Source organism: Hipposideros armiger, unplaced genomic scaffold, assembly GCF_001890085.2.
Source record: "Hipposideros armiger isolate ML-2016 unplaced genomic scaffold, ASM189008v1 scaffold_59, whole genome shotgun sequence".
Lineage (NCBI taxonomy): Eukaryota > Metazoa > Chordata > Mammalia > Chiroptera > Hipposideridae > Hipposideros > Hipposideros armiger.
This window is the reverse complement of record NW_017731409.1, coordinates 2,397,885-2,414,744: the sequence shown is the minus strand read 5'-3', so window position 1 is coordinate 2,414,744 and position 16,860 is coordinate 2,397,885. Positions and strand designations below refer to the sequence as shown.

General features: G+C 44.7%; 2 protein-coding genes across 2 annotated transcripts in view; one reads left to right on the top strand and one right to left on the bottom strand.

Annotated features, from left to right (window-relative positions):
- The window catches only part of PLEKHH1 (pleckstrin homology, MyTH4 and FERM domain containing H1), a 50,370-nt gene extending 44,852 nt beyond the window's left edge, over nucleotides 1-5,518 (top strand). The window contains exons 24-28 of the mRNA XM_019641275.1: nucleotides 463-605; nucleotides 737-866; nucleotides 1,814-1,900; nucleotides 2,217-2,363; nucleotides 3,340-5,518. Of these exons, the coding sequence (XP_019496820.1) occupies nucleotides 463-605; nucleotides 737-866; nucleotides 1,814-1,900; nucleotides 2,217-2,363; nucleotides 3,340-3,501 (669 nt within the window). The 3' untranslated portion in view covers nucleotides 3,502-5,518. The remainder of the gene's footprint in view (nucleotides 1-462; nucleotides 606-736; nucleotides 867-1,813; nucleotides 1,901-2,216; nucleotides 2,364-3,339) is intronic.
- Nucleotides 4,953-13,855, bottom strand: PIGH (phosphatidylinositol glycan anchor biosynthesis class H). The gene is made up of 4 exons (XM_019641392.1): nucleotides 13,640-13,855; nucleotides 10,009-10,218; nucleotides 9,436-9,519; nucleotides 4,953-6,188 (listed from the first exon to the last, which is right to left on the bottom strand). The coding sequence occupies exons 1-4, from the start codon at nucleotides 13,817-13,819 to the stop codon at nucleotides 6,096-6,098; spliced, it is 567 nt and encodes a 188-aa protein (XP_019496937.1). The 5' UTR covers nucleotides 13,820-13,855; the 3' UTR covers nucleotides 4,953-6,095.
- Between the last annotated feature and the right edge of the window lie 3,005 nt (nucleotides 13,856-16,860).

Sequence of the window (16,860 nt, the reverse complement as noted above, 5' to 3'; positions counted from 1 at the left end):
CCCCACTCCCACCCCCACCATATCCAGATTCTGTTTGTTTGTTTTTTTAAAGATTTTTATTGGGGGGTTGGGGAAGGGAACAGACAAGTTGCTGTCCTTTGGTTCTTTAGTTGTGGAGGACGTCGCTTCACTGGCCCATGTGGGTACTGTGATCATTGTGCTCTTCCTGGGAGAGGCAGTCAGTTGCCGGCCATTGATGGGCCACTCACAGCAGCTCACGCCGGCTGCCGGCCACTCAGCTGTCGCCAGTGACTCACGGAAGCCCAGCTCCAGATCGAGCTGTTGTTCACCATCTTAGCTGTAGAGGGCGCAGTGTCACTGGCCCTCATGTGGGATCCGAACCCGTGGCCCTGCTGCTCAGAGCTTGCACTCCCAAACCAACTCTTAACCAGCGAGCCACTCGGCCAGCCCAATGTCCAGATTCTTGACTTGTCCCTCCATGTCCATGTGCTTCTACCACAGGTAGAGTATGGGGACTTGGAGAGGCCCATCCCACCAGGCCCTGGGGGTACACCCCCTTCCAAGGCTCAGCATCACCTACAGCAGGTTCTAGACAGGTTCTACCCAAGGCGCTACAGACATGGGGCACCCCCTGAACAGCTGAGGTAGGCTGCAAGGTCTCCTGGGCTGTCGCTGTGGGGAGGCATGGGCTGCAGACTGGGGGAAGCCCTCAGAGCTGTGATGAAGACATGTTGGCACTTCCCTGGCACCATTTCTCTCCATCTGTCCAAACCAGGCACCTGGCAGATCAGCTGAGCACAAAATGGGCAGCACTGCAAGGCTGCTCCCCTCCTGAGTGCATCCGCATCTACCTGACGGTGGCCCGGAAGTGGCCCTTCTTTGGTGCTAAGCTCTTTGCTTCTGAGGTAAGTGCGGGTGGTTTACAGTGGAAGGAGTGGTTACCACCCTCAGGAATGCCCTCAGTGTCTCCTGGAGCTACTGTCCCCCATCTTGCTGTGTTTGAGCCCCTCCACTCTGCAGCATCTGCCTTCATACTAGCAACCACCAGGGGTCGCTCTCTCTCCACCCATTTCTGGCCTATCCCCATTTCCATGATCTAGAGCAGTTATTCTTTGCTTTGGGGCCAAGTTTATTTCTGGGTGACCGTCATCTTTCTTTTATTGACTTCTCAGTGCTGCCCAACTAATTATAAAGGCATATAACAGGGGCCCACTAGGTCTGGGAAGCTGGGGAAAGCTTCTGAAAAAGGTGACATGTCTGTCTCTCCCCAGCCTTTTGAGCAGGAGAGACAGGAAATCTGGACTGCCCTACTGCAGCTCTGGCAGTGAATATTAGTCATTCTAGGAATTGTCCATCAAATAGTTACTTTTCTCACGGGTAGGATCTAAAGCCCATAAAATTGCATTCTTGCTTTCCTGTTGTACAGTCCCTAGGAAATTGGTTGAAGCAATTGCACCCGAGCTGGGAGAGACGGTAGACCGCTGTCAGTTTCTGAGAACTAGGAGAAAACAGCCCGTTCTCCATGCCCATGACAGCCAGGGCTAGCCTCTATTCTGCAGTACAGATCTTCCCAGCCAGCGTGCTGTGGCAGGATGGGCGATAGGTACTGCAAGAGAGTGCATTCCTCTCACCTGGGGATTGTCAGTGGGTAGCCAGAGCCCCAAGGCCAGATGCTCCCTGTCCGTTGACTCCAGCATGCTGTACAAATCTCATCTTTTAATGTTTTCCAAGACCAGAAAAAGGTTGGAAATCACTGCTTGGCAGATCCCTGGATGTGCCTTCCTCAGAAGGGTCTCATGATTCAGAACCCCTAGCTGGGGATATATCTGATGGGATTTTCCTGTTTCCCCAGCCCGTACAGCTGTCTTCCAAGGAGAACACCCTGGTGTGGATTGCTGTGAATGAGGACGGTGTCAGCATCCTGGACCACAACACTATGGTATGGAAGGACGGGGGCTGGCTCCCTCACCCCCTCCTCCTAAACAGTGTCTTTTCTTCTCTTTGGATTCAGTGGCCTGAGCTAAGTGACCATGGTCCCTGTCCGCCCCGCCCCCGCCCCTTCCTGCCCAAGCACTGCTGTTCTCTAGTCTAGACACAGTTTGTAGACCTTGAAGATGTAGATTTCCAGGTTATGACTTCAGATTTCTCCCTTCCTGGCTGAGGCTCCCTGTGCTTAGAAGAGACAGGGAATGCTGGTTCCTCGCTCAGGAGGCAGGTAGAAAGTTTCCCCAGAGCTGATTGGCCCTTTCTCACAGCAAGTGCACATCACTTACCCCTACTCTTCACTGATGACCTTTGGTGGCTGCCGCGATGACTTCATGCTTGTGATTAGAACCGTTCCAGACCAGAGCTCTGGAAAAGGCCACATTGAGAAGTTGATCTTCCGGATGGCTGTCCCCAAGGTGGGTCTGAGAGCTGCTAAAATATTTTACTCTGATCTGGTGTGAAGAGGTGGGCTGGGAGCTTAGAAAGGAAGCTGGGGTTATGACATTATTCTAGAAGGGCCCTGCTCCAAATAAAACTTTTGGCCTTGTCTGTAATCAGCACTCCAGTGGGTCCAGGTGGAGTTGCATCTCAGTAGTCACTGCTGAGCAGTAGGTGAGGGGCTAGCTGGGAGGAAACGCGCTCTGGTCTAGCCACCCCTGTGCTCTTCACATTATCTATTCAGTTCTCTCAAGCCTCAGCACCATGCGGGCTTGAGTCGGATGCCCGCTTGCTGTTCTCCTTGCAGCAGGCCCAGGGCCAGGGCAGCTTCCTCCTCAGGATGCTCTCACCTTATCCTGGGTTCTGCTGTCCCAACACTAGTCACAAAGTGGGACAGTCTGTGCATGCTCCCCCTTCCTTGTGGTCTTGAAGACTGTCCAGAGACTTCTTTTGCTTGAAGGGCTTTGTTCCTACTCCGTAATGTTACCAGCAAAAATAACAATTACAAAGACTCGGAAACCTAAGTCCTGATTTATAGTTCCTGACTCCCTTCTGAGAGTAACTGAAAACCCTGTTGTTTTAATCCTAAAGTTGGAGTTTGCCAAACCTTCTCTTTTAATATCACCACTGCCAACTGAGAGGCTATACAGACCGCTTCCTCCAGGGAGGCCCCCTTCCCTAGTTTGGAGCTAACCAGAGTGGAATGTCGCCCCTCCTGTTCTCAGGAGGGTACTGCGCATCTCAGAGGACCTCCCGACCTCCATTTCATTGGGCCCCTGAACCTCACAGTAAATAATGATCCCCTTTGGACATTTTCTTCCAGGTGGGTATTTTAAGAGATGAAGAAACTGAAGCCCAGGAAGGTTATGTACCCAGTATAACAGCTAGTAAGTGAAAGCCAGGATTCAGGCCAAGCCTAGTTCAATTCCTTTGTTTCTCTGTTGTCTCCTTAAGATTGCAGAGGCTACTTTCATCATGGCCAGCTACATGAACCATTGCTCTGCAACTGTGAACCCACCCAGCAACCTGCCTGCTGCCTGCAAGCCGTGGGAACTGGATGGACAACAGTTCTTTGCTTCTGTTCCATGTGCCGCCAAGGGGCCAACGTTGCTGTGAATATTTCTCTTCCCCCTTTCCCCAACACCTGGTGCCTCTGGAATTGCAGCTATGTATCCTGGGGCATGATACTACTGTGATGGGTCTAATAGCCCTCCCCTCAGCCTCAACCCTGGTTTGTTCTGTGAAATGTGTTATTTCAGTGTCCATGAAGCCTTTACTTTCTAGGTGCCGTATGTTTCAAGACCCAATATAAAAACCACTTTTTTTTTTTTTTTTTTAACAAGAATACTGAGCTCTGGATGCTGCCTTCTTCTAACACAGATAGGGATGTCCACTGTTACTGGTACTGAGGGCGTCAGAGCTTTCCCCACTGATCCTCTCAGGGACGCTAATATTTTTTATATTGTATACCGTCCTTATGTGGGGATTTATACTTGAAGTTTTCCCAACATTCCTGCATAGAATAGGACTAAAATTTCCAATTCACCTGAACTCTGACAACAGCCCAGAACTCACTGAAACTAGACTTCCTTTCCCAGATGGGAAAGGTGTTGATAGGGCTAGAGAGAAAGGAAGACTCATTTTCCGCTTCCCCTAATGCAAATGAGGCGTTTGCAGTGCAGCTCCTGTCTTTTGCAGGACAAGCTCTCCCTGCTGAGATTGAAGCTGCTCTCCCTCACACTGCACTGTAAGCCCACTGAGTGCAAGCAAGGGCAGGGGGGTAGGACCAACCTGACCTCTCTGTCTCATTTTAACGACTGGACGGGGCTCAGTGAAGGCTGTGCTCACTACTGTAGGATGTGGTGGTGGTCACTTGTTTCCCCGCTCTTTACAAGACTAAGCAAATGCATTCTGCTTTTTGCTGCACTGAGGCCACTAAAGATGAGTCAGAAACGGAAGACCCCTCTGGGCTTCTGGGCCTGGATTTGCTCCTTAAGACTTCCGGCGAACTTCCGCTGGGAATCAGTTTGAGGACAGAGGGCACATATGTGATACCTGTCCTAGCTTAAGGGCATCAGGTGAAAGAAATTGAATATTTCTTTCACCTTTTTCCTTCCTGATGATACCAGTATTCCCACAGCCCCAACTGAGACCTCTGTTGAGTGCAGAGATTATCTTTGTTTTCACACTCCCCTAACAGAAAAAAAGACGAAAGAGTTCATTTGTACTCTGATTTTCCAATATTGGAGAAACTGAGTTTTATTTCACAGCTCTAATGGCAGTCTTACCATCTGTCAATAAAGTGCTGAAAACTGTATGGGTTTAGTGGGAGCATCCAAGAACCCAGCCTTTAACCCCAACAAAGTGTGTGTGTGTGTGTGGCACAATACAAACACTGCACGGCTGGAACTAGTTTCTGTGAACACCTCAGCTGCTGTAAGTTTCCCCTCTCACCCTTTAAACTGACAAGCATAATGAAAGAAAGCAGCACACCAGAGTGTCTGCCTCTTTTAAATGAACTTGACTTTGCAAGGCTGGCAATTTTACAGCCATCTCCCATTTCTGTTCCTGCCTTTCCCCCAGGTTCTGGGATCTAGCTGGGACATTTCTACCTCGAACAAGTCAATACGTCACATGTACCACAGGCTCCTGAAGAACCCCTCTCCAGGGCTGGTGTAAAAGGCAGAAATTACAACTCTGGTTTTGTAATATCTTCCTGTCTCAAAGGCCAATGAGGACAATAACATCTGCCTGGGAGTTTAAAAAAAACTAGGATCCCAAAGAAAAAGTAGGCAAGAATGGAGCTGTGATCATACAGAATTTGGGGGTTCAAGCTATTGCCCCCACCCTGTCCCCTTCCCAACACTTCAGGAATCCTCCCTTAGTTTGTGAATTTTCTACAGAAGAAACTGCCTTATAAACAAAGGCTCCAATAGTTTGTGTGTTTATCCTTCTTTAACATGTCTGGAAACCCAAGTCAAATTTCTGTCTGGCCTTTTGTCTCATCCCTCTTGGCAAAAGAAGGTTTTGAAACCATAGACAATGCTGAATAATAGAAAAGTATTAATGTGCTTCACACCCATGACTGAAAAGCCACATTCATGTTTGTCAATAAAAAGCATCTCTCTGTGAACCAGGCAATTATCGTGTATGTTTTTATCGTGAAGGAGATTTATTAAGAGAGTCATCATAAATTAGCCCTATACAGACACGGGAGCTAGGTGGACAGAGTGTCTTTTATAGGAAATTTCTTCCTGCTAACCAGTACCAGAAGGGCATGACTTTTTTTCTTAACTTTTATACAGGAGTACTATGCAGTTGGAAATCGTCTTTCTCGAGATCTGATGTTTTCCCATTGTCTTGCTCCACAAATTTCAACAAAAAGTAAACTTGAATGTGCTTAGGAATTTCACAGAGTGTTCTTTGTTGACATAACTTTCGACATAGCATTTCTTAAGGTCTCCCCTCAGTTGGTAAAGTAGGCAAAACCTTACAAGGGGAGCTCTGAAATACACAGAAATACTTGGCTCACATCATACAATAAGCTGGATTTCCAGTCACCTGCTCTATGGCTCTGAGATCCATTGCATCCATCCAGGTTTCTAGGACTGTGTCCACCTGATGGTTTAGAATACAGACAACACACCAGCCCCTAAGGCTTTGGAGTCATTTCCCATGGAGGACAATACTAGCCTTGTGAATGCTGGGACTCATGGGCTTGTGGATGTGGCTTTCTGATGTGCCAGGATCTCCTGGCAGCTCCTGTACACTTCAATCAAGCAGTCCAGCCGGGGCTTGGCATTCTGAATTCCAAAGGGAAGAAATGCATAGTCAAGATGAATGTAAGAGAGTGCTTAGTAGTGTTGCATCCACATGCAACCTCAATCTCTCACCTACATCAAGGGGTCTACATGGCACAGGTATGGACTCAGAAAGGCAGAAGTTCAGGCCTCACAGCACCTTGCTGGAAGGAATCCTTCACTAGGCCCATAGCCCAGCCTGTGAATTGTGTAAAGTAGGAGCTCAAAAAACACTTTTTATTCTGTCTAAATTTCATGACCTCCATTTAAGAGCAAGCAAAAGGATTAACAAGGACAGACTCTCTTGGTTAACAATTTTTTTAGCTGAGCCATCCTGCCACCTGTTGGTAGCTCAGCTTGGGCCGGGACTCGAACCACTGTTGCTCAGAGCTCGCACTCTTTTTTTTTTTTTTCAAGATTTTTATTGGGGAATTGGGGGGATGGGAACAGCGCTGGGGAATTGGGGGAAGGGGAACAGACAAGTTGCTGTCGTTTTGTTCTTCAGTCTAGTTGTGGAGGACGTTGCTTCACTGGCCCAAGTTGGCACCATCATTGCGCTCTTCCCTGGCGAGGCAGATCAGTCGCCGGCTTCTGGACGGCCGCTCACGCTGGCTGCTGGCTGCATACGGTAGCCCATGGCAACCCACTGCAACAGGGGCTGCAGCCTACGCCGTCGCTGGCGACTCACTGCAGCCCAGCTCCAGGTTGAGCTGTTGTTCAGCATCTTAGCTGTGGAGGGCAATGTCACTGGCCCTCATATGTGGGATCCGAACCGGGGCCCTCTGGCGTCCCAAGTCAGCTCTTAACCAACACGCCACTCAGCCAGAGCTCGCACTCTTGAGTACGCTCTTAACCAACTGAGCTACTCGGCCAGCCCAGGACAGACCCTCTTGGGATGTGTCACAAACTGTGAGACAGTCCTCAGACACAAGGAGGGCAGTTTAATATGTAAATATTAAAAAATATTTTGTGGGCCGGCCGAGTGGCGCGATGGTTAAGAACTGGCTTGGGACGCCAGAGGGCCCCGGTTCGGATCCCACATATGGGGGCCAGTGACACTGCCCTCTACAGCTAAGATGCTGAACAACAGCTCAACCTGGAGCTGGGCTGCCGTGGGTCAGGACTGCCATAAGCTACCGTGTGTAGCTGGCAGCCAGCATGAGCGGTCAGCAGCCGCAGTGAGCGGCCGTCCAGAGGCCAGCGACTGATCTGCCTTGCCTGGGAAGAGCGCAATGATGGTGCCAGCTTGGGCCAGTGAAGCAACATCCTCCACAACTAGACTGAAGAACAAAACAACAGCAACCTGTCTGTTCCCCTTCCCCCGATTCCTCAACGCTGTTTCCCTCCCCCAATTCCCCAATAAAACCTTTAAAAATATATATATTTTTTGTATGATGAAATGTAATACAATCAAAAGCCACAGGATGGGAAAAAAATATATATGGAAAGCATATTTAATAACTTTGCTACCAAAATATATAAATTGTTACAAATGCATAATCAATATCTAGATTCTATTTGACTAATAGAGAAAATATGGATAATTTAAAACAAGAGAAAATACTAACAGGTAAATAACAAGGAAAAATGAACAGTCTCTGACATTTAAAGAGATACAAATTTAATAACTAAATTCCCTTACCTACATACTAAACTAAAAAATAGCTAAACCCACTGTTAGCCAAGACTGTAGAAAAACAAGCACTGGGCCAGCCGAGTGGCTCAGTTGGTTAAGAGTTGGCTTAAGAGCTCGAGCTCTGAGCAACAGGGCCACCGGTTCGATTCCCACATGGGCCAGTGACGCTGCGCCTAAGCTGAGCTGTTGCTGAGCTGCCAACAGGTGGCACGATGGCTCAGTTGGTATAACAATAAGACTGCCTGTTTGATGATGGGCTACGCCCACCTGTAACTAAGACTGAACTTGGCACCTTGAGCTGAGCTGCTGCCCGGATGGCTCAGTAGATAGAGCGCGCGCTCTTAACAAGGCTGCTGGTTCGACTCCCGCATGGGATGGTGGCTACGCCCACCAGCAACTAAGATTGAACACAGCACCTTGAGCTTAGAGGCCACGAACTGCCAACGGGAAGCCAGATGGTGACTAGCGCCCTCCACAACGAAGATTGAAGAACAACAACTTGGTCGGTCCCCTTCCCTGATTCCCCAGCACTGTTCCCCTCCCCAAATTCCCCAATAAAATCTTTAAAAAAAAAAAAAGGAAAAAGAAAAACAAGCACAAATTCTCTACAGTATGGTAAAGTTGTCCAATCTCTGGAGCCAAATCTCAAATACTGAAAAAAAAATTTACGGAACTACTCATAAGCTTTAATAAAATAATTTTGAACTATAAAGCAAAAGAATTTTAGCTTAGCTGCCTTAAATCCTTTGTGAAAAAGGGCAGTGAGGCAGAGTTAACTGCATACATAAATTACTTTATACACTTATAAAGTAATTTATTCTAATCATGTTTGTATAGGTCAGCAGTTCTCAACTGTCCTAATGCCACGACCCCTTAATACAGTTCCTCATGTTGTGGTGACCCCCAACCATAAAATTATTTTCATTGCTACTCTATAACTGTAATTTTGCTGTTATGAAACGTAATGTAAATATCTTTTTGTCTTCCGATGGTCTTAGGCGACCCCTGTGAAAGGGTCGTTCGACCCCCAAAGGGGTCACAACCTACAGGTTGAGAACCGCTGGTATAGGTGTTTGTTTTTATAAGTGTTTTTTTTTTAATTTGAAAGACAAAAAATAACCTGGATGTGATTTCAAAAGCTAGACACAGAGTGGCTAAATAAACAAATATTCGACATTATATAATTACCTAAAATAATAAGTATAATGGCCTTTGTAGATATATGTAAATATACATGTTAGATTTAAAAAGCAAGATATAAAATAGTATATAACAGTGTGTAGATCACTAACATCTAGTAAAATCATATACCTGTAGACTAACACATTCAAAGTAGATGAATGGTGATTTACAGGCAGAAGTTGCTAAATATTTTTTCTCTGAAATTTGTATTAATTTATAATATTTCTGAAAGCCTATATAGTTGCCTAGAAAGGAGCTTCTGAAATAACGAAAATCCTACTTCTCACTAACAATAGCATCAGGTATCCTCAAATACGCCTGACAGCAAAAGTTTCCATTCCTACTGGATATAAGTAGCAGTGGATATGCAGCGAGGAGGGAAAGGTAGAGGATTTCTTTGGAGAAGAAACTTGAGCAAAGTTCTGTGCTCACCTGGAAGACAGGTACTACTTGGGATATTTCATTTGGTTCCACCGGATCCTTCAATAAAATGCAGAGGTAGTAAATCACCTTCTGCTGTAAGAAAATAAACCAGATAGCAGCAATCTAAGTAAAGCTCATTTTGGTTTTTTTTCTTTAAGGGAAGACTCAAAACTGTTTCATAAGTGGTTATCTCTAAGTAGTACAACACTTGCTAGCTTTTGAAGTGAGGCAGAGGTATATTCTCATTGTTTAAATGAAAAAAGACAAAATAACAGCAACAACAACAACCAGAGATGACTCTGAAGCTGGGCCAGAAAATAAAGGTGAAATGCTGACTCCCTATCCAAGAAAAACTGCCGTGTCTCCTTAAAAATAAAGGGACATAACTTTTCAAATAAATTTCACTTTTATGGTTTATAAACCTGCCAGCCAAAAAGGAACACTACAAGTACTGAAACAGAGTCTTCAAGTTCAATTCTGTGACATCAAATACTTCAGGTATTAAGACAGTTTAGACCCAGGCACACCCCATGGGCTCCCTCCTCCAGAGGGGCCTGTAATACTTATCACTTAAATACTTACCATGTAAATAGCCTCATTAATAATAACATCCTTCACCTTGCCCATCTCAATGAAGGTGGTACTTTCTTTGCCAGAGGCATAGGATGAAGTCATCTGGATGCCAAGGGAATCAATGATTAATAGAGTCTCCTGATCAATCTTCACAAAATGGAGGTAACCAAGCAGGCCTAAGAGGGTGACGAAGATGGCAGCAGAGAGGATCATGCTGTTCTGAAGAGAGAGCCAGACACAGGCAGTAAGATTACCAAGTGGTCCTCTGCCTGTATCTGCTGTTTAATAATTCTAGGCAATGCAGGAAAAAAACCTTTGTTCTGCTGTGGGTTGAATAGATGAGAGGAACATGCATGGAAGAAGAGGAAATCACTTTTATTTGTGCTCTGCAGTGCTGTAAAAGCATCTGATGAAATACATCTAGACAACAAATAGATAGGTCTGGGGACGAGAACCTCCATCAGCAAAATATTCACCATCTCACTACTCAGAGATTTTTCTTCCAAAATTGCAACTTAAGGACTCAGACCTTTTCCTCTAAACACTCCCTCAGCAGAATATATAGTGTAAAATCATAGACTGAACAATAATATAATGCTTAGCACAGTGTAACAGATACTACTCAACAACCACGCCCCCTTCCTAATAGAACTTGGAGTGAATCATGATTGGCTTAGAAATGGACACACGACACAACTCTGGCCAATGAGATGTGAGAGGAGGTTGGCTGGAGGGGCTCCTGGAAAACTAAGTCCATTTTAAAAAGAGATCTAAGGAAGATGCGGTCCCTTCATTCTGAGGTTTTAATACCTGGAACTACTATCGACTCTTTCAGATCACGTGGAAAGTAAGTTAGGCTGAGGACAAGTACACCATGATGAAAATAAATAAAATCTACTGAGCCTCTTATGCCCTCCAGAGCCCTCCTACCTGCTGACCTGTGTGCTAATTATTTGTTGATTAACAGATGGAGAATGGAGAACTCTATGTGCTGGGTGTCTGATGTTCCAGAAATATCTACTTTGAGTTAATTAAATGCCTACTATCTAACACAGTGTCTTGTACATAGTTAGCATTAAAGCATTATAAAAGAATGGAAATAAAATTCAGTCCTGGCCCTTACAGATTTATTAGAGGCAAGATTAATTAATATATAAAATATTTTTGAAGAATATTGTGATACTGACTATAAGTACGTAAGAAAGGATTGGGGCAGGGGGAGGGGATTAAAACACACAGGAATGTCTCATGAAGATTTCCAAGGATGCAGGATGTAATTGGTGCAGAGGAGGTGGTGGTTATTGATACATCTACTTAGCTGAGAAAAGGGAGGGGGAAGAACAACATTCCAGGCTGGGATAAATAAGGTAAAAACCTGGAATTTTAGGGCCGAGTGGCGCGGTGGTTAAGAGGCTGGCTTGTGACGCCAGAGGGCTCTGGTTCGGATCCCACATATGAGGGCCAGTGACACTGTCCTCTACAGCTAAGATGCTGAACAACAGCTCAACCTGGAGCTGGGCTGCCAGTGAGTCGCCGGCGACGGCGTAGGCTGCAGCCCCTGTGGCAATGGGTTGCCATGGGCTACCGTGTGTAGCCAGCAGCCAGCGTGAGCGGCCAGCAGCCACAGAGAGCGGCTGTCCAGAAGCCGGCGACTGATCTGCCTCGCCCGGGAAGAGTGCAATGATGGTGCCAACTAGGGCCAGTGAAACAACGTCCTCCACAACTAGACTGAAGAACAAAAGGACAACTTGTCTGTTCCCATCCCCCAATTCCCCAATAAAAATCTTAAAAAAAACAAACAAACCTGGAATTTTAATAAAAATGTGAATTCAAAAACTGGAAGGAAAGAAGGGATGAAGAGCAGTAAATCCTTAGGGAATTTGATCCATGTCAGCTTTTCAAGAAGGCAATCTCTATCCAAAACTTCATTATTACCTACATTTGTTTATACTTCATTTTTCTGTTTAACAATTCAGTATTCATTTAGGTTGAAGTTAAGCCATGTTTGGAGGAATTCCTTCATCATAATTCTTCTCACTCCTGGCTGAGATTCATCACCCTGATGAATAGTGTTGAAGAGGAGGAAAGATAAAAAGTTTTGGTACACAAAGCCCTTAAGAAGTGTTGTAGTGGAGTTGAAAGAAGATGCAGTTACTGAGTCCTGGGCACTCGATGGGGGGAAATGATAGTATATACCACGATGAAAGAGACAAGTACAAAAGGGAGCTGGCATAAAAATAAACTCAATTTAAAAGTTTTGCTTAAGCAAGCCCTCCCCTAGGAGGCGACATCACAGTTTAGTAGAAAAGACAGGGTTTCAGAGTCAGACAGCCCTGGGTTTGAAGCCCAGGTATGCCATTTACTAGCTTTGCGACTTTGGATAAGTTATTATGCTTCCCGAGCCTTAGTTTTCTTCTAAGGCTGAAAAGAGGCATTCAGTAAAGCTGCTGCACTCGGTGGGCATTTAATATCTGTTCCCTCTTCCTCACATGACCACATGGCCAGAATTCAGGCTAGTATTAAAATTCAACTATATTATAAATGAAATCTTTTTGGGGGATGGAGAGGGCTGTCCTGGCAAATTAGGCATTTCAACTGACTTATGAACAAACTTCTAGATACAAACTTTTAGATTTGGTACAAATTAGGACAGTGTTAATTATGCATACATCTATGCTCAATTCCCATGCCCTGAAATATGTTCTGATGGCAAAAAAGCTAATGGATACAGTAATGGAAGCTATATCCAAATTATAGAAATAAATAACCCAGCTGTACTTAGCTCTGATCAGGTCACTCCTGGGATAATATATTCAATTCAGGACACTACATATGAAACTAAACTCATCTTGAAAAAGGCAATCAGGATGATTCCTTGTATTTGAGGGCTATCACAAAACTACTGCTTGTGACCCTCACAATATGGTGAAGCTGGTATGGCAGATATTAATTCTATTTTAGAGATTAAAAAACGGAGGCTCAAAAAATAGGCATGAGTCTATAAACAGCATAGAAATCATCCATCTCTGAAATCTCGTAATTCTTTATAAAGTTCTTGAAGTTGGGAAAGCGGGTGGGAGGAGGGTGGGGTTAGACTGCCTTGTAAAAACAGAGAATAGGAAGAACTATCATGCTCTTAAATAATGTGTGTATGTATATATACACACACGCTACACACACACACACCACAGTGGAGGCAAAGACACTTTCTGGAAGACTATACTTCAGGTAATGTTATCTGTGATTCCTCTGAGGAGTGAAAGTGATGGATGAGGACGATCCACTTAATAGTTCTCTAAGCCCTTGGAAACGAATTACTATGAGCATGTACTATATAAAGCACATGGAAGTTAAAGTTTTAGGCTGTCGTGCAAGGACTAGATGTATGCCGGGTGAAGCCAGAGAACAGAGCAGCGACCATGGAGGGATCAAGTGCACGAGCACAAACTTCACGAAACGTAATGAGAAGAGCTGTCCAGCAGCGGAAGGGAGACTCCAGAACCAGCGAGTTCCCGCCCTCCGGCCCAACGGCTGTAGGAGGGTCTGGGGAGAGGTCCGGGCTCGACCCCGAGATCCCAAAAGATCCTTCCAAACTTGAGTCCCCGACTCCAACCGCGGGAAGGGGCCCACCCGTCATTACCTCACACAGGGTGAAGAGTCCGTAGGCCACTAGCCACACGGTGCAGGTGACAACGGTGAGTGAGCGCAACGAGAGCCGAGGGGAGCTGACGCAGAACTCCCGGCAGGATGGGGAGTAGTAGCGGCGCTGCAGGGCCAGGCGGCCGCCGCAGATATCCGAGAAGCTCTGCTCCTCCTCCATGTCCGGCTCGCTCGGACCCGGCCGGGCCCGCCGCTCTAGCCACCCGCCCGCGTCCTCTCGCCGGCTCTGAACTCACTTCCGGAGAGCGGGGTTGGCCACGCCCTTTACCAAACTCTGCGCAGCCTCAGTTCTGCGCCAAGACCCAATGGAGCGGTTTAGGAGGTTCAAGTTTTCGTGCTCTGACTCGCACAGGGCTGGAATTCTAGGATTATCTACTCCAGAGACTCGTAGGGGACTAGCAACTCAGCGGACAGATTAAAACCGCTATTAACGTGCTTTTGCCTGATAAACTGATTTATATTTCTAAGGCTGATTTCTATTTTCAAGGAGACAGCCCATTCTCATTCATCCATTCATTTCTGGGCCAGGAAGTTTCAGGTGCTGAGGATACAGCGGTGAACAGTATCGACAAGGTCCCTGCCTTCCAGTAGCTTCCTTCCTAGTAAGGGGGGGAAAAAAAAAAAGGAAATAATTTCAGAGTGCTGTTGGCAATAATATGACCAGCAGGGATGGCTTGGGGACTGGTATTCAGGAAAGCCTCTCAGGAAAGACACTGGATCTACAAGGACGAGGAGCCAGATTGGTCTGGGGGAGCTCTGGACTAGAAATTTGCCAGGAAGGAAGATCAGGAAAAGCAAAGGCTTTGAGGCTGAAACAAAGTTGGCTTATTGGCGGAATCAAAAGGTCAGAGAGGCTGACGCATGGGTAACGCAGGTGGAAGTTGTGGAGGGAGGTAGGGGTCAGATTCAGGAGAGTTGTAGGGCCTTGTTAGAGTTTGGATTTCAAAGCCTGGGGGTTCTGTCTCCCAAACCACAGCGTGGAGTATTGAATAGGCAGACAAGTCCTAGCTGGGAGGTAAGCAAGAGTGGAAAATGCAGAAAGTATGGATAATAAAAGTAAACTCGTGAGTAATTGCGGTCTGCAGCTTCCCTCTTTCTCCTTTGGATATGGCCCAGGAGTGTCTGTGTGGCCTGTTAAAGAGTTATAGTGCTTCAGCCCTGAGGCAGCAGCATGTATTAGAATTGATCCCTTTATGTACAAAGATAAATGGCCTAATGGTCTCACCAGCTTTAAGTCTCTCTGCTGAATGTTGGGTTCAGTTTCTCCATCTTTATCCAGGATTTTGTTTCCTTTTTTTTCCCTAAAGGGATTTCTTCCATAATTGCTTTGTTTTTCCAGTTTCTGTACCCTGAATCTTACCAATCAACACACCCCTCTCATTATGGTAATATCAAATGATGTACTTTATAATTATAAGAGAGATGTTTGCTTATTGTGGAAAATTTTAAATATAGATAAAAGAAAAATTTAAACCACCCATATTTCTACCACTCAGAAATAAACAATGTCAACGTTTTGGGGAAACCTCTAGTCCTAGAGTTTTTTTAACCTGGGCTCCATGGATAAAAAGCAGTTTCATCTTTAGTTTTATTAACCTCTGATTGAAATTAAAATTTATTTTGATTATGAACACAGGCAACAAACCAACTAGTAATAGTGGTTTTTGTCACTGATAGAAACCGCAGATATTTTCATTTCTCAATTGTTAGTTCTCTCAAAATATTATTTTCACTCATTAGTACTTCAAATTACAATATTTATTAGACCCACTACTAGATCTTGTTATTTAATGTCACTAGAGACACATATTACTATAACACATTTAAAAAATACTTTAGTAACTGTAGTTTCATTTAGTTTTTTTTTTTTAATCCTATGTATTTTATTCATTTTAAAACATAATAAGGGGTCCATTAGATTTACCAGACTTATAAAGGATCTGTGGCAAAAAAAGATTAAGAACATATGCAGGTTCAGAAGTTTCATAACTATAGAGTCATAGAAAAAAAGACACCTAAATGTACTTAATTTTGTTAATATTAAATTATTAGGGATAAATGGTAATAGAATTCCAAAATCTCTATAACCACTTTGCTCTGTGAGACCACAGCATCGTCTTAACTGTTATGCAGTTTGGCACCTCAGTAGAAACAGACTCATGTATTTGCCATTTACATAGACGCTGATTGAGATATAAAGGGACAAGTTCTTTTGATCGTGACCTTGTAAAAACAGCAAGGAATGATTCTTTTAGCTCTCAGTGTTGGACTTCAAAGTACCCACAAGCCTCAGAAGTTCAGTGGATTATATCAGCAAGGAAGGGCTGCTAATGAAAAGAACTTAGACTCAGCAGTTGGCAGTTTTCTCCGAGGAAGTTTAATATATTTCTGCAGAGTCACTGAAGGAGTCTTACAAGTACTTCTCTAGTAAATTCAATTGTGGAAAAGCAGAGGAAGGAAGCATGAGAAACGTGTACTCAGTATTTGTCAAGGTAGGTTCACCTCTATTTAAAAAATAAAATCAATTTCAGCAGCTTAACACAATAAATGTATATTTAATGTCCGTCTACAATTCCATTTGGGTGCTCCTGGTCAGGTGACTCATAATTTTTGCCAAGTAGTGGTGATTCAGCCATCCAGGTTCCTTCAATCTAGTGGCTTCATCATCCCTTGGGGCCTCCTCATGGTCCTCTCCATTGGACCCTCTGTATCTGGCTAACAGATAAGGGGCAAGAATGGAGAATCATACATGGGAGAGTTTTATAGCCAAGGCTTCCACCTATATTTCATTGGCCAGAACTCATTAACATGGCTCTACCTAACTTCAGAGGAGGCTGGGAAACATGGCCTGTGAGTATGCCCAGTAGGGAAAAAATGATTTGGTGAACTAGACAGTGTTTGTTATACTTTCCAAGTTCTGACTACAAGAACTAGGAAATATATTTCAGTGAATTGAGCATTGTGGTGGCAGTACACAGAATTAATCCAATTTACTTTTGACAAGATGGGTGATTATTTCTACTGTGAAGTTATTCTTGGAACCTGAGTGAATAATAAGAAAAAATTTAATCCTCTCCCTCTTGCCCTCTCTCCCTCTCTCCCATTCTCCCTCTCTCACTGTCAAAAAAATCTAATCAGAGTAGTCAATTTAATTTTTATGGCACATGCTGGATTCTTAAAACTATAGAACTTATTTTTTTA